At 41.4% G+C, this 25,143-nt stretch overlaps 1 protein-coding gene across 4 annotated transcripts; it reads left to right on the top strand.

The window, feature by feature from the left end:
* Positions 1 to 5,309: 5,309 nt before the first annotated feature.
* epn1a (epsin 1a) lies at positions 5,310 to 24,078 on the top strand. Of its 4 annotated transcripts, none has more exons than XR_013120630.1 (13): positions 5,310 to 5,733; positions 7,388 to 7,522; positions 8,495 to 8,596; positions 11,568 to 11,726; positions 11,829 to 11,957; positions 17,052 to 17,172; positions 17,338 to 17,477; positions 19,759 to 19,830; positions 20,321 to 20,410; positions 21,142 to 21,400; positions 21,762 to 21,920; positions 22,410 to 23,244; positions 23,453 to 23,584. XR_013120630.1 is itself a non-coding variant. In XM_076970887.1 (13 exons), the coding sequence occupies exons 3-13, from the start codon at positions 8,528 to 8,530 to the stop codon at positions 23,938 to 23,940; spliced, it is 1,935 nt and encodes a 644-aa protein (XP_076827002.1). In that variant the 5' UTR covers positions 5,310 to 5,733; positions 7,388 to 7,522; positions 8,495 to 8,527; the 3' UTR covers positions 23,941 to 24,078. The 4 variants fall into 4 exon arrangements, 3 of the variants coding, with proteins under 3 accessions (XP_076827002.1, XP_076827003.1, XP_076827004.1); XM_076970887.1 differs by having other exon boundaries at positions 22,410 to 22,658; positions 23,453 to 24,078; XM_076970888.1 differs by having other exon boundaries at positions 22,410 to 22,658; positions 22,982 to 23,596.
* Positions 24,079 to 25,143: the final 1,065 nt, after the last annotated feature.

Below are 25,143 nucleotides of genomic sequence, written 5' to 3'. Positions count from 1 at the left end.
TTCAGGTTGTGTAATATATGCACATATGTGTATGTTTGTGTATGTGTGTATGTGTATTTAGAGGATATATAGAGGACAGTATGTGCATTTAAGCATTGAAATTTTTTCCATACATTCTGTGCAGAGAAACCCATGAGGAAGAACAATCCCTAAATTTATGAAAATCCTCTAAGCAAATCCTATCACTGTATTTACAAAATGTTTCTTACGCGGCAGACTCCCCCATCTGTCAGCTTTACTGAACCTGCAGAGTCTGTCATCTGTAGGAGTGACAAAACGAACAGCTGAATCTTTCCCAGAAAGAACCATCCTCTGGCCTAGAGCCAGAATCTACTCTCCCTATTGCCAGGTCCCTGTCTGTCTATCTGTCTGTCTGTCTGACTCACTGCACTCATCCCTGCTCCCGCTTTAGCCGTCGCCTTCTCAGATGGATTTCCCCTGATACGAGTGAAGCAGAGGGAGCGCGAGTTATATAAGACAAACAGTCCCTGTTATCACAACCGTGGCCATGCGACTTTCTCCAGCTGTCGGAGTTCTCGCCAAACTGGCCAGTGGTGGGCTCGGCGCGGCCAACGCCGCCCCCTCCCTGTGCTCAGATATCGTCTGATTCATTCAGCAAATGTCCATCAGCAAATGTTACATGGTAGGTGTTAGGAATGAAGTTTACATATGAAAACCAATCCAAGCAATGCTCAGTGTATACAGCCAAATGTTCTGTTGCATAAACGTGTGATGCAAGAGCTCAGTACCACAGGCCAGAGAAATGAAGACTGAACTAACACCAGTTAAACCTTCACATGGTGCATTATACAGAATCAGGTGTTTGTAGCTGCCTCTAATATTGGTGTTTGCTAAGAATTTGCTACTGTTCTCACCATGCTCACACCAGCTGCCTCAGCCTCTGTCTCTATGTGCCACTCCCATTGTGTTCAGTGTCTCTGACACTGGGACGTGATGTGATGAGCGTGAAACATGAGTTTATTCCTCAGCAGCCAAACCACATGAAAACATTTTAATACATAGTGCTAAATACATGGCTCCCCCTCCTACCCCGCTGCTCCACTGTGTTTTGTCTGCTGCTGGCAAACACCCTCCCAAACACACAGGAACTTTTATTTCTCAGGTTGGAAACATTTGTGGGAAGGGAAAGAGAAGCTCTTGACCATGACTAGGAACTTTGTTTATGTCTTTTATATATATTATATAAGTCATTTGATTATAGGCTATAATATGTGAGGAAATTATCCAGTTATCAGATCTGGACAAGGGTAACAATGAATGTAGGTAATATACAGAAAATATATATACACAGCTGATGAAGTTTCTCTTTCACGCTTTGTACTTCACTATATATATATATATATATATATATATATATATATATATATATATATATATATATATATATATATATATATATATTGTATTTGTAGATAGATAGATAGATAGATAGATAGATAGATAGATAGATAGATAGATAGATCGTTTTTTTTGCTTAATAAGCCTCATTAGCTACATCAACTTTTTCATATCAAACTGATTCCTCTTCCTACTAATACAGAAGCACTTTGCACATCTGATGATGTACCTTTGTCAGAAAAATCCTAAGCCATTAAATACAGCAGAAAACTGTAATGTAAAGTGGGAGAGTGCCTCTAGGTGGGCACACAGTGCTATAGCAGCAGCAGATGACACTTGAGTGCTTGGTGCATAAACCCAGACAAATAACAGAAGTTGTTTATAAGAACTATTCAAAGCCTGCATGCCTTGAACAATATTAGGTTTAAGTTACACCCCTATTAATGTTTGAGTTTGACAGGCTTGAATTAAAGAGTTTGTGTCAGTTGATGTCAAAAATAGTTATGACTAGTTATTTTTAGATGGCTTTAACCTTTTGAAAAGTATGTGGCAGGCAGTTTATTGTCCTGAATATCAGATTATATAGAGCACTGGTTCTGTGTCTTGAGCAACCCATACCCAAACCATTTTTGCATTTGGTCTACTCTAACACACCTGTCTCAGATCATACACTGTGTGACACTTTAAGCTCTTGACCATAACCTTGTCAGTTACGATAAAACGCTCAAAGAATTTTGTTGGTTCAGTAGAACCAACTTGTGAAAAAAAGTATATTATCTGAATATTATTCAAAGCAGAAAAGTACATAAACTACTGACACAATGTTTGTGACCATGTGGTTATTGATAATGTGAGATTGACAAAATAGACATTCAGTGTAGAATATGTCTATGACATAGATCATAAAATTGCCTTGGTATGCTGGTCCCGGAGCACAGGGGAGACGCCCACTCAGACACAGACACACACCAAAATACTATGCCTGTTCCCCATTACTTTTCAGCCCATATTCTCACCATGTCTCCTTAATCAAGCTCTGTTGTAATAATAATAATAATAATATTAATAATAATAACAATAGTAGTAATAATACTAATAATAGTCTTTATTTGCATATCACCTCTTGTACATACAAGCAACTCAAAGTGCTTAACAGAATAAATACAAGAAAACTATGTTTGTCCTGTTGTTGTGACATCATGTTCGTCCCTCAGGTGGGCGGGGCCCATTAGAGAATACAACACCTGAGGGTCATTTTTCTTCATGTCTTTGTACAAGGTGACTGTTGTTTACTGTATCCTTAATTTGGATTATGTCATGGTTTTTGTGTTGGTGCACTTTATTCATTAAATCCTCCATTTTCCCTGACACTGGCGTGATCGCTTCCTTCACTTTTTGCACTCCTTCAACCTTCACAATAAAATATAAATAATTTTTATTGCATAAATAATTATTAAATTAATTGAAGAAAACAATAAAATAATGTAATAATTTTAAAAATATATATAAATTATTAGAAGAACAAACATAAAATGCAATGTGATAAAATAAAATAATGTGATGAAATAATAAAATAGTAAGCCATTAAAGTTCCTTAAATGCTGATCATACAGGAAGGTTTGTAGGCTCTTCTTGAAGGTGTACAGGGATGAAATGTCTCAGAGCTCCTCAGGAAGAAAGTACCAGAGCTTTGGGCCATAGTGGCAAAAGCAATCTTTTTTAGAAGGTTTTTAGGAATCACCAGTACCACAGCCAGTCAGCATGGCTGTTTAAGACCTGACTGGAACATATCTAACAATCATTTCACTAAGGTAAAGTGGAACAAGGCCATAAAGACATTTAAAAACCATCACCAGAACCTTAAAATTTGCTCTAAAACTGACAGGTAACCACTGCAGTGAGTGTAGTGCAGTTGTAATATGATTCCTTTCTCCTCCGGGTCAGGACCCTTGCAGCAGCGTTCTGAACTCGCTGTAGGTGTGAAATAAAGCTGTTTGGGAGAGCAGAAATAAAACTGTGTTACAATAATCTAGCCTTGATGTAATAAATGCATAGACAAGTTTCTCACTATCTGCAAGAGAGAGCATGTCTCAGACTTTAGCAATCTTTTGAAGGTGAAAATATACTGTCCTGTATGTAGTCATGATGTGTGATTTAAGGCTGAGCACATTATCAAAAGTGATGCTCAGGTTCTTAACATTTTGTTTGGCCTTCAGATTCATTTGTTTTAAATAAGTTTGAACATCTTTCATTTGTGAATAACTAGCAAGAACAAGAACCTCAGTCTTCTCTTTATTTAACTGCAAAAAATTGTTCATGACTATATATCACCTATGCACTCACACAGTGAGCTAATTGATTTTAGGGCATTAGGTTCTAAAGAAATGTAAAGTTGAGTGTCATCTGCATATTGATGATAACTAGTATCATGTTTGTTAATGATATGGGGTAATGGAAGCATATACAGTACTATATAGCAGGGGCGAGGCTAGGGTATTTTTAGTGGTGCTAGAGCACCACCGTGAAGTTGCTCAGCACCCCCTGGCTCAACACATTTTTTAAATATTATATTATGCAAAAACCTTGCTCTGCACCTGCGCAATACTTTGGTATTGTGCCTCTGTGAGCACTGGGGGCTGGGCACCCCTAAAGACCAGATCCTAAAATCGCCCCTGCTATATAGGTTGAAAAGTAAAAGCCCAAGAATTGATCCTTGTGGGACCCCACAAGTTATTTTTTGATGTGTGAAGGAAGAAGTACATAATGCAACATAACATTTGTGCCCATTTAGATACGATCTAAACCAGTGCAAGATCAAGCCACTAAGACCTACCCAGTCCTGGAGTCAATCAAGAAGGATTTCATGATGAATAGTGTCAAAGGAGCGTGTAAATCCTGCCTGTGTTATTCTGTCTGTTTACATATACTTTTATCTGTAGAAAAACATAATTGTGTCTTTTATCAAAGGTTATAATAATTTAGGGCTTTTGAGGCCAATCCAAAATATGGATTTGCATAGGACAGTGCCATTTTAGTACCTATGCTAACTCCTGTTACACATACTAATTCCTGTTACAAATATTAACTCCTGTTACTAACTCCTATTACACATATTAACTTCTGTTACTAATTACTGTTACACATACTAACTACTGTTACACATACTAACTCCCATTACTCCGGGAGGTGTCTGGCTAAAATGGCATGATTAATAGTCAACTGAGCAGAAGACTGAAACTGTGGAGAGAGCTCTTGTGCTTATAACATCTGGTATCAGAGATGTGTGTGACTATGATTTATTCCCTCTGGTTAATGTCTTTTCTACAAATGACAAGTATTCCACCTCTATTAAGATTAAAACCGTTTAACTTCTTTTGTTTACATCTTTAAATAGGCCTACACAGTATTCTTCCTTGAGCAGGTTATGTTTTAGTTGGTTTGTTGAAATTCATGTTACTGATTCTCTTTTACAAAAACTCCAGTGCTTGAAATTCTCTTGTATGTGCAAGAGGATTTGGTACAATATATATATAGAAAAGTTTACATTTCCACTGGCCCACTGTGTGTGTGTGTGTGTGTGTGTGTGTGTATGCGTGTGTGTACACATAAACCTTTATAGCCTATAGTATTCCTCCAACATATTTTGTATAGTTATATTATGAGATTATCTGTATGGCGATGTACAACATTCCTTTTGAGTGCTTAATTTGTGGGGTGATCTGAGGAGTGTTCATCTGTGATAAACATTCTCTTTCACGATTTTGTATGGAGTGTCCCTAGTGGCTTCTGTTAGAAAACCAGTAAATATATGGGGTTTTGTTATTTCAACGAACCACGCTGCGACAAATATTAAAAATTAAGAACGCACAAGGGGGTGCGGTCCATCCGGTTTTAGAAAACGGAAGCGGAAGTGCCGCCATCTCCTTGTATCGAGCAACACAAGGGTCAGTACACACTTTATTGTAGAAAATAGTGTCGATTCGCCGTTAACACGTTTTACACGACACAGTGTATATAATATACACAGTGAATATTGACTGGCAAAAAGACATAATAAAGAAAGGTATTGTCAGGTGATACAATAATAAATACCTGTCTGAGAGCAACATGAACCGCTAAGTTTCGCTAGCTAGTTAGCACCCCCGGCTAGCTGGCTAGGCTGTAGTTATTACAGTAGGACAGTTTCCTCACACTGGTGCGCACACACACACACACACACACCCCGAACATCAGTCTCACACAAATGGCCGGTTTTAAACACACATATGTTATGTGACGGAGCATCGCTAGGAAATAGGTCGGTGCTCGTATCACCTCGCCGAGCAGTTGCACTTTCGCTCCGATGTCTTACCGCGACAGCGCCGGAGTTGAAGGGTAAGTGCGGGAGTGAGCTTGCGCCGCTAGCGCGTATACGAGCCCGGGCTCACTTCACCTCGGCCCGCCAAGCCTCCGTGTGTCTACCGTCACCTGCAGTACCCATGGAGGTCCGGACGGGCCGCCTGTGCGGGTCAGCTAACCGGCGAGTGTCGGGTGTAACGGGAGTGAAAGTGTTCCCGTTAGCCCCGTGTGCGGCTGAAGTGACAGTTGGATCTGTGTTGATATTTAACCTGCGGGCGTTTATAATGTGTAACGGACGTTTGCTGGCTAACAGTTAGAGTGTATTTATGAGGTTGTTCTTGTTGCTGATCAACTGTTGCTTCTCGATGACACCTGTTAGCTACTGATAACTTCCATTATTATCTGTTTATCCGCCGAGGGGTTGGTTATAGGACAGGAGATGGTTTTATTAAACTTCACATCGCTTCTCTCTCTGCGCTTACAATCCCCCAGCCGACTTTGGACCTGTTATCCACTCCTATTAGCCTGTTATGTAACCTTAATCATATTTACATAGTGTGTCATCAACACTCCGTGTTTAGTCTGTCAAATCTCTCATTTTGTTTTCACAAATGTAAGTCATTTTACGTTTAGACCGTTTTTCTTATGTTTATCATTTTATATGAAGGTTTTCAGATCGCCCTAATACATTTCGGTGATTCTAGGGGAAAGCAATCAACAAGCCGTCTGTTTAATGGGGCATATACAAATATATTTATGTACAAATAAATCAAATGTTGTTTTTTTTAATCATTTTTTAGTAAATGAGTAATAGATGGGTTTGTTGTGTACAGTTATTTGAGCTAGGATAATTATATGTGTGTGTGTGTGCATTTTATAGGCCTAGTATTATATATGATACTTATTATATAGACTTTTTACATACATATAATTCTGGATGGAATGAGTGGTTTGAAGGTATATTGCCTTCAGATATACTGGTGAGGTTCAACGGGCATCAGCCAGAAACCTAAACAAATGCTTTAGCCTAATACATTACTCAGTTTACTGTTTCTACGTTGTCATTGTTCATACACAATGGAGTTACAACTCTTCTAGTATTGTTTTATGAACAGTGGTTTGAAATTCAGGTTTCCCCTCTTACTGTACCGGGAGTCCAGATATATCAGCCAAACACACCTCTCACTGGTATTTGTACACATTTACTAAAGAGGGGTCAGAGGTCAAAGTGGGTGTGTGCCTTTTCCATAACTAAATTGCCAAACAAAGAGGCTCTGTCTATCTATGCCAGAGATGAAAAGGCCTTAAATCTGGTAGCAAACTCATTTGAGCATTTCCAGCTCAGCTCTGTTTCATCAGTGAAAGTCTTAATATGCTTCAGTGCTAAGTTACATTATAAAGGTTGTGGCATACCTTCCTTGTGCCACAAGCTGTATTTATGTGACCTGGTAATGGTATGCTTTACCCCGGTGCTGTAACTGAGGACTCTACAGAGACATGCTCTACAGAGAGGTGTTTACCAGCACCATTTATTGGCTCTATGTATTTTCCTCATTGCATTGAGGTAAGCTCGATTGTGTCTCCACCCCAGCACTGATATGCTGTAAGAGAGCAGTGTGTTTTCACTCATGGCATTCACTCTTTGCCATGCTCCTCTAATGCCCATTCCCTCTGCTCTCTCTCTCCTCAGCCGTTAATTCTCCCCAGCTCTTCTGGGCCCTGATGTGGCCGTGCGGAGGCTCGGAGCAGTGGACCGGCTAAAGACTCCGTGATCCTGACCAGAGCAGACGGAGAGGGGGTCGGAGTCCAACACTGACGTGCCCTGGTAACCACGTGCCACTGTAGTTGCAGGAGATATGAATTATGCCAATCCATTGTTTTGTCTTGCATTGCTAGAAATTGTTTCCAACATTCAGCTTTAGGGAAAAACACACACACAAAGGTATTTACTTTGATCAGCTGTAGTTTATTCAGGTAGCTCAGTGTAGGAGCCTGATGGTGGGGGTATATACCTGATGTTTTATTTTGTTGGAGGAGTGTGAACCTTTCACAGCAGTTAGATTAGAATCTTTCTGAACTACCTCACAATCAAACATTTCTAATAATGAACAGAAATAAGTAAGAAACAGAAATCCCACTTCATGTGCCCAGAGTGGCCTTACCAGTCATGGATGTTTCCACCGATTGGTCCAGTAATGTTCTGGGAGCTCAAAGGTGATGAGAGAATCTGACAAATTCACCAGATCCACAAATCAATGTCCGTGGTAAGCAGCACTCTGAGAGTATGGTTCAGAGTCATGGTTTTTTACAAAAATCATGTTGTAACATTATAGTTATTATGTCTAACTCATAACTCACAAAACAAGCAGAGAGATTATAAACATTCAATCAGTATTATATTTGTGTCTGTGAGTCAAATGGAAGATATTTTTATTTTGATTTGAAGTCTTGTTTTACTGGAAAAACATCCTTGACAGCACTGTCAATGGTTTTTTCCGTTAGTTTCTATAACCGATGAAGGGGAAATAACAAATAACATGTATAGTGACTTCAGGATTTTTTGTGTTTGTGATGATGTGAAGCGTCTTTGGGTTTGTGAAAGGCACTATATAAATGCAATTATAGAACCCTATCTTAGCATATCTAATGTCTTTCAGACTGTTAGTCTACCAGTTTCAGGTATACTTTTTCCATTATTTATATTCTGTATGCCTTTATCGGTCTGTATGTTAGCTTGCAAGGCTTTTTGTCCCAACTTGTATTAGTGCTTTACTGACCTTGTTTTATACTCTGTCAGATTTTACAGGAACCTGTTAACCGCCCTGTTGCCATGTCGACCTCATCGTTAAGGCGACAAGTGAAGAACATCGTTCACAATTACTCTGAAGCAGAGATAAAGGTGAGAACTTGATCATTTTCTCCAACTCCGTCCCTGCACTGTGTGTTTTCCTGTTCTTTTATTGAAATGATCAGTCAGTGATCACACACACACTTGTACTCCTCCATTGTGCTGTGTAGGTATCATGTTTGCTAATTGGCTACAAGCGGCAAACATAGTCAATGAGAGCTGGATATGGGGCACTTTTGCCACTTATTCAACACTGCAATAGTGCAATAGGCACCGCTTCTTCCTACGGCTCTAGACACCTGCTTGAACATCTTAAGCCCTTAATGATGAACTGATCGCCTGGTTCAGGAGGGCCAGAGCAGGGACACCCTAAACCTGTGAAACCCTTTGCCCTTTAACCCAAGAGCTGGGGTGATAAGTTAACGAGGGGAGCTGTCCTGTCTCTCCGTTGTCAGGATATATGTGCTGCATTCTTCATCAGTTCTTCGTGCAGTTGGGTAGCAGCACTGTGTGGCTGGTAGTGGAAGATGACGTGGTGGCTTCATGGGTCAGAGGAAGAACACACTAGCCATTGTCCTCCAGACGCTCATAACCACATCACAGATGTTCAGCTTTCACATGAAGCTCTTCAGGGCCATTATGTAGCAGCTGTGAATGTGCGTTTGGTGTATGGCAGGCAGAATAAATATTTATTGCAGAAATTCACAACAGTGTTGTTAAGTTGATGTGGAGTTACAGCTGCGTACAGTAATTCAGTACATTTCAGGAGTAATGAAGTGAGGCAGGCGTACTGAGAAGAGAGTGTGTTTAGTGAGTATAACTGTGAACCAAGAATGTAGCGACCAAGGCAATAAGGCTCGCTAAAAGAGGTACTGTCTGTATGGCAATGGAAGAAGAAAAAGAAAGCCCAAAATGCTTTAGTGTTGTAAACATAGTTTTATTATCTTATTTATATGTCATATCCATGCCTGATATCTGTAAAGATAGCATATATAGGGGTGGCCAACCCGTCAGAGACCAAGAGCCACTTTTTTACTGTGTTACAGCAAAGGGGGGGGGGGGGGGTGATTATAAATTGTTGGGGGGGGGGGTGGAGAGTGTAAATTATTAGCGGATATAAGTATTATAAGGGTACAAGTATTATATCGCGATCGATCGCGAGTGGTTGGCGAATTTGTAACTCATTGAATCATAGATGTAGATCTGAGGTAAATAAACTAGATTTTTTCCAGCGTGAGAGAAATCGGATGTGTGAGCGTGTGAAGACGGTCAAATGCGTGTGTCTCATGCTCATTGCGTGAGAGTTGGCAACCCTGCATCACTCATCCCTTCTTTTCACTCAAGCCTCCCTCAGTCGTGTGCGGTGCCTTTGCTACACCTCGTATGTGGTTTATCCCAAAACGTGTGACAGAACACTGCGTCTCACCAACAAGATTCAAAGCAGAGTCACAATATCACAGATTCTTCATGCCGCTAGTCTCCCGTTTTAAAGGTATTAGCGGCTCGCTAGGCTTGTAATCAAACCTCGCACCACGAAGGTGTAGCAGTGTGTCGCCCTCAGAGCTGATGAGGTAACCGGGCCACGACACAGACCGTTAGTGCAGGTGAGAGTGGACCGGCTGGGGAGCCGCATTAAACCAGGCAAAGAGCGAGCTGCAGGTTGGCTACTCCTGGCATATATGATATGTCCACACAAAAACTAATTTCCCCAGAAAGTGACCACAGCTCTGGAATGGTTTCTAATGAAAACATATCTGATCAATATCGAACATTCACATGCAAGATATTGTTATGACATTGAAAAATTGTTATCCAGCCATCTCTAGTTTATATTATAATGGTATATTTTAAAAATCTTTGATTTGCCTCTGAGTAGGGATGCACCGAAAATTCGGCCACCGAAAATTTTCGGCCGAAATGGCTTAAATTTGCATTTTCGGTTTTCGGCCGAAATACTTTCATCACCGAAACAACACGGCCGAAACAATGTACTGTGATGACGCAAGCAAAAATCGCCACCTGCACGCGCTTATTTGGATAAAGCTAGCAAAAAAGTTTTCCAGTGATGGCGCCAAGGCAAAGGACATTACACCAAAAATTATGGAACTCGCTGCCAGACGATCAGCCGTTCTCTGTCGTAGGGATTTCGTAGGCTAATAGAGCACATTGAGCCCCGTTATGTTTTGCCGAGCAGACGACATTTCTCAGAAGCGTGTTTACCTGAGCTGTTTAATGTTGTTGCAACTCACGTCACGTTTTTATGAGAGAATTTATATTTATCTTTCAGGCCAGTCAGTTATAATTAAATTTAACTCGTATAAAATACATATATTTATCCTCTCAGATAAAAACGGTCTGCAAGCGAGTTAAATTTAATTAGGGGTCGGCCGTTGTCAGCGTTATCGTCGTTATCGGCCCACCACTAATTTTATTTTATAATATGCATTACTGTAATGTCAGTGCTAAATAAATATTTTCAAATGAAATTTTGTAGTTGATTTATACTTTGAATAGCAATGCCTTGATTTTAGTGAGGTTAGCCATAAATCCAATGTTACTAATAATTGGTATAATGTAGGCTATTTCGGTGTTTCGGTTTTCGGCTTTCGGCCTTGGTTTCCTAATTTTCGGTTTTCGGTTTCGGCTAAGAATTTTCATTTCGGTGCATCCCTACCTCTGAGTATAGTACTGACTGTCTTATTTGGGTCCTTCGTTTAAAAAGTTTAAAAATCTCCTGCTAAGTCCTGTGAGTTTAATGTACATGGTGTTGGTATCACTTCTGCTTTTCTGATCTATATTTCGCCTCACAGATGAACTCTTTTACTTTTTCCTGTAAGTAACGACACTGACTGCCATGTTTCATATTGAAATAGCTGAAAAGCAGTGCATTTAACAAACCGAATTACTACAATGGTCTTTTGCTTTACACTCCTGTCATACTATTTCATCTCCTTAGGTTTCTATAAGCTAACCCCTGTCCATAAGGGAGCGTCACTAAATGTGCATTGATACTTTCTACCAGGTCAGGGAAGCGACTTCCAATGACCCTTGGGGGCCATCTAGTTCTCTCATGTCAGAGATTGCAGACCTGACGTACAACGTAGTGGCGTTCTCAGAGATCATGAGCATGGTGTGGAAGAGGCTCAACGACCATGGCAAGAACTGGAGGCACGTGTATAAGGTCAGGACTTCACCCAGGACTTCACCCTGAACACGGGGCTCAGTATGCATGTTGGGTTTAATGGCTCTGATGTTCAGTGCTCTTTACCCTGGTGATTTTCAGGCTATGACTCTTATGGAGTATCTGATAAAGACGGGGTCAGAGAGAGTGGCACAGCAATGCAGGGAAAACATCTATGCTGTCCAGACACTCAAAGACTTCCAGTACATAGACAGGGATGGCAAGGACCAGGTAAATGCATGCGCGCGCGCGCACACACACACACACACACACACAGAGAGAGTGGGTTAAAGGTAGCCTGCTAATTTCTGTGGTAGTTGAACAATACAAGACTGAGAACTCCAGACACTTCCAGTGTGCTATAATTCACATAATGTTCTAGAAAATATCAAGGTTTCAGACCAAAGAGGAAAAGCACAAGTATATGAAAGCTTAACTCCCACTCGGGCTGACACACTCACTCACTCACACACACGCGCGGACACACACACACACACACACACACACACACACACACACATCTCTCACGTGGATGTACTTCAACCCTCACTTCAAACTCTCTGCATATTTGCAGTTAGGAACGCAGTCACTGCACATTCTTCACTTTCAGTGAATACACACAGCTCTACTGAAGGACTTCCAATTGGGATCAAACTGACCTTTAGTTCTGAACAAATGAACTAAAGTTTAAAAACATAGTGCATCCAGGTTACACAAGAGCAATGCAACTAGAACACTTTACATAAAAAAGATAACCAGGTTTAAACCACAAGTACTGTTGGGGCTTACAGTCGTTCCTATACAGTACCACCAAGGCACTTATTGCTCTTGTACTTTTAACAATTCGTCGTTTGATTTCAGATTCCCACCACCCCAACCTTGTGCTGGCTGTGGTAATCCTGTATGCACCGTGCATACAATTCTTTATTGGCTTTCATTCCATTTTGAAAATAATATTGTGATGACAGCAGCTGATATCTTTGGATAGTTTTGTTTGTTTTTTGTTAATGCTGTTCTTAAGAATGCTTTGGTTGCATCTTTTGTGTCCACACGCAATGTTATGAAGCAAATGTATAGGACAGTGATGGTGTTAACGTCACTGGCTATAAGTTATCACATGATCAACATTGCTGGCGCTTAATTGTGATTGTTGGTAGTGTAGGATTTAACCAGATTTAGATTACCTTATGCTAGCAAGCAAATGAATAACATAGAAATGAGTAAAGGAAAACAAACATTCAGTCATGTGAAAATAGAACGTGAATTAAGCAGTGAAGGTTCTGCCATGACCATCACATGCACAGACTAACATATGTGCTAGCTAGTATGACAGAAGCTAGCAGACATCCTTCCACAACAAAGGAATATGCAGCTTTCATTTCATTCATATCTGGCTTTTTGGTTCTTTTTTGTATTAGATTAGTTTAGCCTTGCAGTTGTATATTACCATTACTTTCTTATTCATAACTGTTCTGGTGATTTAGCTAAATGAGGCAGTCTTCTTTCTTTACTGCATGCTTCTCTGGATTGTGTTTAAATATTAGCTATACCGTATTTTCCGGACTATAAGCCACTACTTTTTTCACCACGATTTGAACCATGCAGCTTATATTGAGGTGCGGCTTTTCTGTAGACTTTTCTTCACCCGTCAGGGGGCGGAGCAGAAAGTTAATCAGGTGGTAGGTCAAAGTTGTAAATCAAAGAAGAAAGTGCTCATTTTCATTTAGCACATGCAACCAGCAGGCACGACGGAGAAATATATTCAAACCAACATGTGTTGTGCCAAATTCCGAGTCCCCTCGTTTGCATACGCATAAAGACGCTACAGATGAGATTAGGGAGTTACGGTGACTATAACTTAGTTCATTGTTCATTAGTTGATGTTCATTGAGCACTCTAGTTTTGTCCTAACTAGATATTTAGACATAATACTGCTGTAATACTGCTGTAATACTGCGAAGTCGTAGTCAGAGGTGAACTTCGGTTTAGCCAGTGTGTTTTTTATTTTAAATAATTAACACCCTTGAGCCAGTGTGGCTTTGGACATAGATAATGCCGTGACGTTTGCTGTGATGGATAATTAAAGTCTAGCTCTTATTTATGCATAGAAACATAAATCGAAACTGTATTATAAATATAATCTGTAGCGTCTTTATGCGCGGATAAATGAAGGATAAATCAAATCAAATCAAAGTTTATTTGTATAGCGCTTTTCACAACACATGTTGTCACAAAGCGCTTTACAGGATTTAAAAGGTTAACAATACTATGGGTCCAGAACCCTAATGAGCAAGCCAAAGGCGACAGTGGCGAGGAAAAACTCCCTATGATGGTGGGGATTAGGAAGAAACCTCGGGAGAACCAAGACTCAAAAGGGAACCCATCCTCCATTGGGCGGCCCGTTAACACACAAATTACACCGGATAAACACCGGCTGAAAGCCAAAACTGTTGCACATGATATGCTACAGGCACCGTTCAGAAACTGATCAGTTCTGTTAAATGTACAGTGAGTCTCCGCTTAACAATGGGGGTTAGAGACTGAAAAGTCCATCGTAAAGCAGTTTTTGTCGTTAAGCATGACCCTATATTTAGATACGCTTTGATCGTAAATACAGTATATAAAAAACTAACAATGTTCTTGTGCATGCGTACAGCGTACCGTCCTTTATGAATCAGAAATAAGTTTATAGAAAGTGACATGACATTTAGCATCCAGCTGCTTGCGTGGGTGATGCGGTTCTGTAGCCTGCAGAACTGTGCTGGCTAGTTCTGTTTGACATTAAAACTAGTAATTAAAAATGAATGCCACAATGCTGTTAATACTCATAAACTTGATTTGTATAAACACAGTTTACAATTTGCTTTACAGACAATAGTGAATATGTAGACGAATAATAAAGCTTATTACATCCTGAGAACTATCACCACAGACAGATATTTGACAAAATCTAAAATTATGCCAAATTAAATAATTGTGTTTAACAATACAATAAAAAATAAGACATTAAAGGAATTTAGCAAAATGTTATTTAAAGTAGAATAAAAATAATAATAATGAATCCTTTAAGGCAAGTTATTTAAAGTAAAAAGTAAAGGTTAAAAAGAATAATTACAACAATGATCATGTTAAAAGTGCAGTTGAGGCAGAGCAGCCTACAAAATGAAAACTCATAACTAAAAGTGTTTTTATTGTTGAGGGCACTCATGTCGTCTGGGAGAGAATTCCAGAGTTTCTGGATGGTGGGCACCATCAGAATTTTGACATCAGCTGAGAGCCATCGAGGGTGCATAGCTCTATCATACTCTTGAGATCTGCAAGACCATGTAAACATTTCAAAGTAAGCAGTGGTAACACAGGCAGCTAATGCAATTCAGAATCAGTGTAATATCCTCTCTCATCTTTGAGTGTGCTACTCTAGTGCTGCTTTTTGAACTCTCTGTAGGTTTGAAATATTTCTCTTATGGAGACATTCGAGCAGGACATTAGAGTAGTCCAGATATGAAGATACAGATGCATGCTGATGTTTTTCACTATCAGTTGCTGTGAGAATTCTTCTGACCGTGGCAATGTTAAAAAACTAAGACTAAGATGATTTGCTTGTCAAATGTGACACCTAGGTTTTGATATCGTTTTGGGTCTCCAAATAAGTTCTCATGACATTCCTGATAATGATAAATTCCATTATGATGATAATTATATTATATCCATTATAAATTACATTATGATGATAGATTCCATTATGGCTTGACATATTTAATACAAAAAAATAAGTAATTGGAACCTTGTCAATAGCTAGGGATTTATGAAATTGTGTGTCATCTGCATACTAGTGGAATGAGAGATGTTTATTGATTGCTATGCCCAGTGGAACTATATAAAGATTATAGTGTGGTTGTCCCAAAATTGAGCTCTGGGGGACACAACGGCATAGCATGTAGAGTTCATAGGTATTTTCTTATTATTATGTATTACATAGTTCTCATGACTGGCCAGAAATGGTACCAGACTAGAACCAGTTCGCAGCAATATCAGTTAGGCCAACCCAGTCTCTTAGGCAGTTTAGACAATGATCTACTGTTGGGAAGTGATTGGGAATAATCTGGATGTCTGAATGACTTTTTCTGACATTCTCGTTTCACAACCTTACATCATTTTAAATCGTCATAGTTTAAACCATTTGTTTAATAAAACTATCAAGCTTGTTAATGGCTTGTTAATGTTAATGCTCTTATATCTTTCCACCACATATGTCAGTAACCTTCAGTGCCTGTTGTAGCTGATGATTGGTCCTGATCATTCTCATCCACTTCACTATACAAAACTTTCACTTCTTCTTCACTTTCTTCTTCACACCATTTCTGTAAAAATATTTTTTTGTTTGTCATTCAGTGGTTTGACTCCTTACTCATGTGTTTTGGATCATTGTCACGTTGCATGACTCCACCACATTTGTGTTTTGATTCAGACTGATACCATGGGCGTTTCTGTGGAATTTCCTGATGCAGCTTGGGATTCCTTCATTCATCACTGATAGAAACCTGTATAGGCCCTAAGGCTCAGACCACATTCATATTTGTTGCTGAATTCGTTCCCTCATATCTCTACCAAACTGTCAACTGGAGCAAAGTGCCAGCAGAGCTGGTTGCCTTTGTTTATGGAGCAACCTTTTGTGTGACAGTTTATTAAGACCGAAGTTAGAGCAAAACGAAAGTTATCTTCAGAGTGATTGCTGTGAGTTAAATTATTCTGTGTGGAACTTGGATATAAAAGGTGGGGTTATGGTATAGGTAAGAAGACGTGGGATGTAAAAGGTGGAGTTAGGGTTTAGTTAAGTAATCTAAGGACTAGATTTGACCATTTCTGTAATTAAATTTCAAATTACAAAATGTTTTTATGTGAATGTTTATAGCTAACCGTTTCAGTGTCAGGTAAAAAAGTGAGGGAATCTTATTGCTGTCAGGTTCTTTGGCGTCAGTTTATGTGGGATTATATTTCTTTTGAAAGCAAGATGATGATGTTAGAATGGGCCACTCTGGTGTTTAAACAAATTAATCATATTATGCAACAGCTTGTTTGACAGGTCAGGGAAACATTTGCCCAAGATAATTTACTTCTGAATTTTAGTTAATCCTTGTTAAGAATTGTGCATTGTAATTGGACAAGAGGACAGACCTGTCATGAATTAGTCATTTCAAATGGTGACCTGGTGGAAGCTTTTTTTTTTTCTTTATCTCTGTCCATATTTGCCATTTGCCTTTGGGGTAGATGGCTATATATTCATGTTGAGATGTCTTGATTTAAAGCTTTTATGTCTGTTTTCAGGGTGTGAATGTACGAGAAAAGGCCAAGCAGCTGGTGACACTGCTAAAAGATGAGGAGAGGCTACGGGAAGAGCGGATCCACGCACTCAAGACCAAAGAGAAGATGGCACAGACCTCCAGTGGTGAGTCACCCCGCTGAAGCAGAGTCCACCCGAACCCAACCTCGTGTGCTTACAGCAAGGCTTGATGCTGTGTCAGCTGGCCTTTGACAGAGAGCCAGGAGGCACCCTGTGCTTTGCCACTTTACTTCTCCAGTCATAATGCCTGTAATAACGTTTAACCCCCAGCGTCTTCGGCTCCCTCGGCTCCTGCTTTAGGAGGACTGCACTCTGGTACAGACTCCGAGCAGGCGTGGCCTCAGAGCTCAGGGGAGGAGGACCTGCAGCTGCAGTTAGCACTGGCCATGAGCAAAGAGGAGGCGGAGCAGGTATAGTTACTGAACCAATCAGCCGTCGGCTCCTCTTGCTACAGGTAAAACTAGCCAACAGAAATGGAGCAATATTTCAAACTCAACTACATGGCACACGCACATCAATAAAATTAATATTGTGTAGTTGCAGCCTTTGCTTAAATAATAAATAAATAAAAAAAATTTAGAAGTAAAAAATTTGAATGGGTAAATCAAATGTCACAAAAATGCATGTCTGTCTAATGCATGTCTTTAATAAAATGTACATAATTATTCATTTCAGTGACACTTCATACAACATTAAATAAGCCATGAAATTTAAATGGGATCCTTTTACTAAAGTTAAGGGATGAGTTTAAGAAAGTTCTGTTTTTAATTGGTCAAGTGACGATTCACTGTTTCTGAAATGTCTGGTGGGCGATGCTGTCATTAAGGTCAGTAGTCTTAACTCAGTTTCACTAAAATGTGAGCATACAACTTGGCTAGGTGTGCATGCATACGTGTATGTGTGTGCGTACATTTAAGCGTGTTTATGTTGGCACGCATGGGCTCGCTTTCTCCCTCAGTAACCTATTTTGCTGAGGTAATTTGTATGGCCAAGTTGAAGTCACAGGGCAGAGAAATAAAGGCAGGTCTTCTGTCAGTGAAACAACCTTGTCTGATTATACTGCGTTAAGTTTATCTCCTGCCCTGTGGATGCCACCCTGAGCAGGATATGCCACAAGTGAAGTTGGGGGAGTAGCGGTGACTACACAGTTAGACCCTGTGGGCCCAACCCTAGTGCGTCTGAGGTGGGAACTTCAGAGACGGTGCTGGGTTTCAAGCATGGTTAGTTGCCTTGGAAAGTTTTACCTACAGCACTGTAAATAAGCAGAGTGATGTATTGTATATGCTATAAACTGGTTTACTCAGGTTATTTTAGCTTATTTTAGAGTGAAATGTCTGTGTACATTCAGTCAATCTTGAAGTTACCACTGACTTTATGAACCTAATTTTAAAGCCTCATCATTTTGCATGGACAGTGAAGGCCAGCGCATGTTAAAACTATAAACAGGACATTAAAAAGATTTGGCAAGGGAAAAAAATTGTCTTCTGAGGACGTTTTTAGGGGTCTTAACTGCAGATGAAATGTGTGCTGTTGACTTGAGAGAATGTAATGACTGCAGCCGTGACGGACTACATCGGTAAAGCAAGCCGCGAGGCTTTAGTGCAGTGCACGCGCTACACACGGAGACCTCAGGCTGTTCTGTGCTTTTCTGGAGAGTCCTGTCATTCACTGCTTGAATGTTCCAGACGTCATGTCACGTCAAAAAGTAACAATTTAAGTTTCAAGTTGATTTTCATCTTGACATGTGGTGTCATTGAAATAAATACATTATTCATTTTTTTGGAGAAATAAACAAATGCATTTTTGTCATTTAATTACTTATGAACCATAAGTAATTAATTTAGTTAATTTATTACTTACTTTTTTCACATTGTGCAATATATTTTTATGTATTTATTTATGCATTTAATATGTGTAGTTATTTAGAAAGACTCCGCCACCATTGTATTTTTATTTGTGAATATTTTACTTCTTTATTATTATTATTATATATTTTTCTTTTTACTGATTAGTAGAGCTGTCAGATCAGTGTTCCCAGAACAAAACAAATAAATCCTCAAAATGCCATCTGAATGTGAGAACAAAACTATTGTCTATTGTCATTTTCAAGCTAGACTTGTAATGAAGTTCAAATACAAGTCTTGTTTGTGACCCATAGTTTCACCCTGTCTTCAGTAGGCCTTCACAGTCTCTCTGCATTGGTGTGGTTTGGTATGGTCCTGACCCTTGAAACCACTCAAGCTTTTTGGCTCTTTGAAGGAAGCAGCAACAGAGGTTGTGAGTAATGTGATACAAAAACCAGCTACCTCGGCCTTCTGCCCCCTCTATATACTGACAGCTGATATAAGGCCATATATCATATATTAGCTGGCTGGTAATAAATCACACCCAGTGAGCCCGTTCATATTCGAAAGGACGTCATGGAATGAACTTCAGATGGCATTTTTAAGGAACCTTTACTAACCTTCCTGTGGTAACCCAGCGCTACATAATGGTGCCTTAGGAAGCTTCCCTGTCTCCTTCCTAACCGCTTTCCCCTGCTCTCGCTTCCTCACACCCTGGTTGGCCCTCGCCCGTCTGGGGCAGCGTAGGCGCACTAGGTGCTGAACTAAGGCCCTTCAGGGTTGTTTGTGCGCAGGGCCCTGCTCACTCATCCACTCCTGTCCTCGCCCCCCACCCCCCCTCCCCCAGACTAGTGCTGACCCGCTGGAGGATGCCGATCTCCACTACGCACTCTCTCTCAGCAAGGAGGCTCACCAAGAGGTCAGGGGTCAAGGTTCACCCAGGTCACAGGGGTGAAGCCGCTCCCGCGCCGCTATCTTCTCTGCTCGCCAAAGTTGAAACTCTAAATCAGAGAACAAATTTGATCGGAGCCTCAGTGTGTCTAATTTTGGTGATTAGTCAGTTGTGTTTGTGTGTGTGTGTGTGTGTGTGTGTGTGTGTGTGTGTAAGGAAGCGCTACAGCAGTGAGATCTGTCTCTAGGACTTTAGGACAACATTTGTTATTTTTGATAATAAAGTTTCAATTATTTGAAAATTTTTATGCATGGTAAAAAAAAAAAATCACCCCTTTTTTAAAAAATCATATGAAAATGTGTGACATTTCATTAGAGCATGCCTCGTGAATTAAGGCCACTAATAATTTCCTGATCTAACCCGGAGCAGTGCCTCAGAAAATGGTAAGGCACATTTTCCATCAAGCCCTGGGGACTGTGCTGAGTGTACTGATGTCATGGTGGCATGTGTTTGGCAGGAGGAGCGTCTGCGTCGAGGAGACGACCTGAGGTTACAGATGGCCATAGAGGAGAGCAAGAGGGAGAAGACCAAGCCAGAGGATGTGGGGGTGGGTAAGGGGGAGGGCCGGGGCAGTGGTTGGAGGTGTGCTACAGATAAAAGGAGCCCGTCAGTCCCAAAGAGATCTGAAGGAGTGGCCTATTTGTTATGTCACAGGCTGAGTCGTTGTGTGGCCAGCTGTCACTCCTCGAGAGTTACCTGTTCTGTCTGTATCTCCCATTCAGCGAATACTCTCTGGCACTAAAGGGCGTGTGTGTGTGTGTGTGTTTAAAACAATGACATGTGGGTACTCGAATGTTGGTGCAGGCTCTTTATTCAGTGTATGAATAGGCTTAATGAATTGGCTTTGTAGTGTAAAATGAATATGAATATTTGACTTAAGAATCTTGGCAAGCGTAGAATGACTTGTTACAGTATGTGCAGAAAGTGAAAGAATTGCGGTTAAAGGTAACATGGGCTCTGAATTCTGGCCAGGAAAGGAAGCATGTGTTTTCCTTTGAAAGAATTCTGTTTAACTGTTGCATACTTTAATGTACAGTTGCTCACACATACAAGTAACCTGCAATCGATACTCCAACAAGCATTATTGTACATCTTGTGAGGTCAGGTCACTTAATCAAATTCAGCATCTCCATTCAACCATCTGAGTTTGTACTGAGCAATGAGATTGAAAGCAAAAACACAATACATTGATTCTATGATTGTGTATTAAAGAGGGAGATCCCTGTTAACGTGTGTGTGTGTGTGTGTGTGTGTGTGTGTGTGTGTGTGTGTTTTCAGTCCTCTCTGATGGAACTGAGTGCAGTGGATCCATGGGGAGCTCCCGCAGCTCCGAGCTCCTCCGGCCCCTCTCCCCCTCCCTCAGTCACCCCGGCCCCTGCTGCAGGCCCTTGGGGACCCACTGACCCCTGGGCGGCTGCTTCCCCTGCCTCTCCGCCCAGCGCTGACCCCTGGGGTGGCGGGCCACCAACGATAGCTCCCCCGGCAGACCCGTGGGGAGAGTCCTCAAGAACAAACCCTGACCCCTGGGCCTCAACAGGTGAGTAACGACTGCACTCTTCCTGTGCTGTGACATCGAATGTGTGCGTTTGGACTGCAGTGTGAGAGGAAGAACCCTGGTGTGTGTATGGCAAAAGAAGTCAGCATGAGGGCAGGCCATAGGATGCCACTGGGCAATACAAAAACTTTTTCAGTGGTGGTTCATGTCATGTGGTTGCAAATGCTTTTAAGCCTCATTGTCACTGTGGTGTTTGATGGAGTCAAGAGTTCACACCACAGAGAGGGCTCTGTAGAAGCTACCCGCAGTTCAGCGTGGAAGTGAAGCATCGTCCATCATCCAATCCTGTCTGCTTGTTGTGGCATGTATACCGTTGACCCTTGACCGTTTGTGTCCTCCCCAGCTGTGACCCCCCCTAGTGCAGACCCCTGGGCCCCTTCCTTAGCCCCCTCCTCACTTCCGGGGCCATCTGATCCCTGGACTGGAGATGGGGTGGCCCCTGCCACTGATGCCCTGACCTCTGACCCCTGGAGTGGCCCCACTAAACACACTAATGGCACAGGTATATGTTTACATGGAAATAAAGTATACATATGATTAAGGACATATCAGTGTGAGCACACACTTGTCATGCTAATAGCCCAGGTTCCGTGCTCATGGGACTGGGACAACGCTCCTCTTCCTCAGTTATATAATGTTATGTCAGTTTTGGTCCCATTTAGTGTCACCCTGTGCTAATGAAACATTGTTCTCATTAGGTTCTAAAGGGGGGTTTACCCACCGTGATCCTCAATGTTTTCTTGCTTTCTACTTAAATAACAGTGTATTCAGAGATTGGCTATGCTCACAGGAAGCACTTTTGTGCTGGTTTTGCAGGCTTTCAAATCCTGAGCAGCAAAAAGTATCTTATATGATACGTGACCAGCTCCAGCACCTTTATTGGGTGATTTTCTTGTTACCAGCCATCTGTTGACCAGTGCTCTCCCTCTCTCTCTCCCTCCCTCCCTCTCTCTCTTGTTGTCTCTCGTTCTCATCTTTTCTTCTCTTTAAGGGGATCCAGAGAGGAGAAGTTCTGCAGTAACGGGCAGCGAGGCAGGTGGTGGGGGCAGCACGGGGTCTCCCATACCCTTTGACCTCTCGTCTCTCGGGTCCTCCCTCCCTGTTCGGAAAACGCCGGAGTCGTTCCTGGGGCCCAACGCGGCGCTGGTGGACCTCGACTCGCTCGTATCATCCAAACCCAAACCCAAACAGACCCCTCCCACCATGGCTGCTTCTCACAACCCCTTCCTTCAGACGCAGGGTATGCACTCAAAATGGCGACTCAAGCTGTGTGTGATGATGCATGTGACGTATTGGCCGACCTTCAGACATTCACAGAAAACTGTATGACGCACGTAATCTTGTGGAGATAGACTTAAAGCTCGGGACACCTTTACATCAATTCATTTTATGTCTGGCAGTACAAGGTGAAGCATTGTGCAGTACTGCAGAGTGTTGCGGGTATTTCAGCCTCAGAACTGTGGCCTTGCTGCTACTCTGTGTTACTGGTTATAATGGACTCCTCTGGGCTCCTTTTCCATTACTCTAACCTTATTTATTTATTTCTTTCTTTATTCACTTTAGAACTCCTGAAATGTCAGCGTAGAGCAAGCAAACAAGGGTCGTGAATCTCACCACAGAGAGCGAGCAAGCAATGGCCGTTGTGTAGTTTGCATTAATCTGTCCTCTTTCTCTTCGTGGTATCGAATCTCAAGACAGTCAATGAATGTGGTTCTATATTTAAATCTCCTGCTTTCGGTTCTAGCTGTGGTATATTCTGTCTTCTCTTCAGCATCTGGCTGAAAGAAAGAAAGAAAACCAGCCCCAGACGTCCTGTGGTTGGCCGCGTGCGTGTTGCCGTGTGTCACATTTTGCTTCACTTAAACATCATGATCCTTCATTGTGGTGGGAAAGCAACACGCGAACATACTCAGGAACTTTGCAGTGTTCCTGACTATGTTTGTGATCCTTGCAGGCGAATTCTCATAAATACGGAGCGCGTGATTCGCTGACGCATATTCACTCCCCCCTTTGCCTCTCTCTGTTTTCTGCTAGGCTCCTCCCCTGCACCAGGTATGGCAGTGACACCAGGCAGCAACATCTCCAGTAGGGGGGTGTCACCAACACCACCTCCTTCTTCCAACCCCTTCGGCGTGACCTCAATGGCCTCCATCTCTCCCCAGCCCTCCTCGCTTGGTCTCAGCCAATTACGTACCAGTCCTGTTCCACCCAACCCTATGCTATGCCACATGCCTCCGCCAACACTAGGGATGGTTCAGCCAGCGATGGGCGTGCCAGGGATGGGAGTCCCTATGGCAACCCCTGCCATCGGCATGGCAATGGTACAGTCCAGTCCAATGGGAATGCCTTTCAGTGGAATATCTCCCATGGGCCCTGCCGGAAACTCCCTGATGATGGGCTCGGGGAGCACCAGTCAGCCCGCACTGGTTTTGGGCGGGCCAACGGGAGTAGGCGGAGGAATGGGAGGATCAGTGGGAGGAGGTGGAGCTACAGCAGCCAGCACCAATCCTTTTCTTCTTTGAGAGATTTCAACACCACTTTGACCTTTACACTTGACACATCTGCCCCAAACACATTTTGTGTTCGACAAAAGTGTACATCACTGTATTTAAAGAAGAAAAAAATCAAAATGTTTTCTTTCCCAACAGAGCATTTCAAATGTCTTTTTAATTCAATGTTGCTTTAAATGGAAACTAGTGAGAAAGGTAGAGGCCTATTTATTTCATTTAAATGAATTTTGTTCCTTCCTTGGGGACTAATGTGAGTTTGTTCTTTCAGTGAATACTCACATACAAATTATTATTATTATTATTGTTATTATGATTGCACAGAAATTGAAGGATAGGCAAAGAATGAGTAGGAGGGCTAGGGGCATAATTAGCCACTAATGAACTAATATAAGTGAATGATCTATACCTCTCTTGAAGAGGAAGTGACATGTGGAGTGAGCATGAAGGAGCACTTGACCTCCCGCTGACAGCGGACAACTCGCCTTCGCATTTCAGCCACAACTCTGGTAAAACCTTTCAGCAGCTGTGTTCTGTTTAACTTAATTAAATGTGTAATTTTTTGTAATTTATTATTTTTTTTCTGATTCCTGGGATCAAATAAACCAAAATCACACCATAATACAGCCATTGAATGACATGCCTGCTGTGGTGTCCAGTACCCTGTGACGTCTCAGTGCAGAACGATGAACTGGTTCTTCTACACTTCTGACTTGCTACAGGAAGGTTGGATCTGTGTATGTGTGTGAGAGAGAGAGAACAAATGTGTCTTTGTGTCTTTCCATGTGCCCCACCGCTGTGCTTACTACATAAAGCCTCATCTGTGGGGGGAGGGGGGTGTATTTGCATTACAGTGACACATTTCAGTGCTTAATGAATGATGTAAATGATGGAATCTGAATTTGGTGTTGATGTTCTTTTTTTCCCGTTGAACAGTTTTTGTTGTGATTCACAGCATCACTTTGAACAGTGTCACATGGAACACAATATTTTGTGCTCACATTTTACTGCCCCACATTTCCCCCGGATGTTTCAGGAAAAAAAGGGTGGGTGGACTATAAATGCTTCTAAAACAGTATGACCAGAATTAGTATTTAAAGAACATTTCAATTATGGAATTGGGGATTGAATAACAATTTGTGCTGTTATTTCTTGATTTAGTTTTGATTAATTATTTTATATATGAAGATATTTCTCTTATAAGCTCAAAATTGTGGT

Source organism: Brachyhypopomus gauderio, chromosome 13, assembly GCF_052324685.1.
Source record: "Brachyhypopomus gauderio isolate BG-103 chromosome 13, BGAUD_0.2, whole genome shotgun sequence".
Classification (NCBI taxonomy): Eukaryota; Metazoa; Chordata; class Actinopteri; order Gymnotiformes; family Hypopomidae; genus Brachyhypopomus; species Brachyhypopomus gauderio.
Note: the sequence above shows the minus strand (reverse complement) of the source record. Positions and strands in the feature narration are given on the sequence as shown.

What these genes read in the sequence shown, in the direction of transcription:
- epn1a (XM_076970887.1), top strand. Translation starts at nt 8,528, where the DNA reads ATGTCGACCTCATCGTTAAGGCGACAAGTGAAGAACATCGTTCACAAT. An exon ending in GCAAGGAGGCTCACCAAGAG is followed by an intron (nt 19,831 to 20,320) that starts GTCAGGGGTCAA and finishes TGTGTTTGGCAG; the next exon opens with GAGGAGCGTCTGCGTCGAGG. An exon ending in CCAAGCCAGAGGATGTGGGG is followed by an intron (nt 20,411 to 21,141) that starts GTGGGTAAGGGG and finishes GTGTGTTTTCAG; the next exon opens with TCCTCTCTGATGGAACTGAG.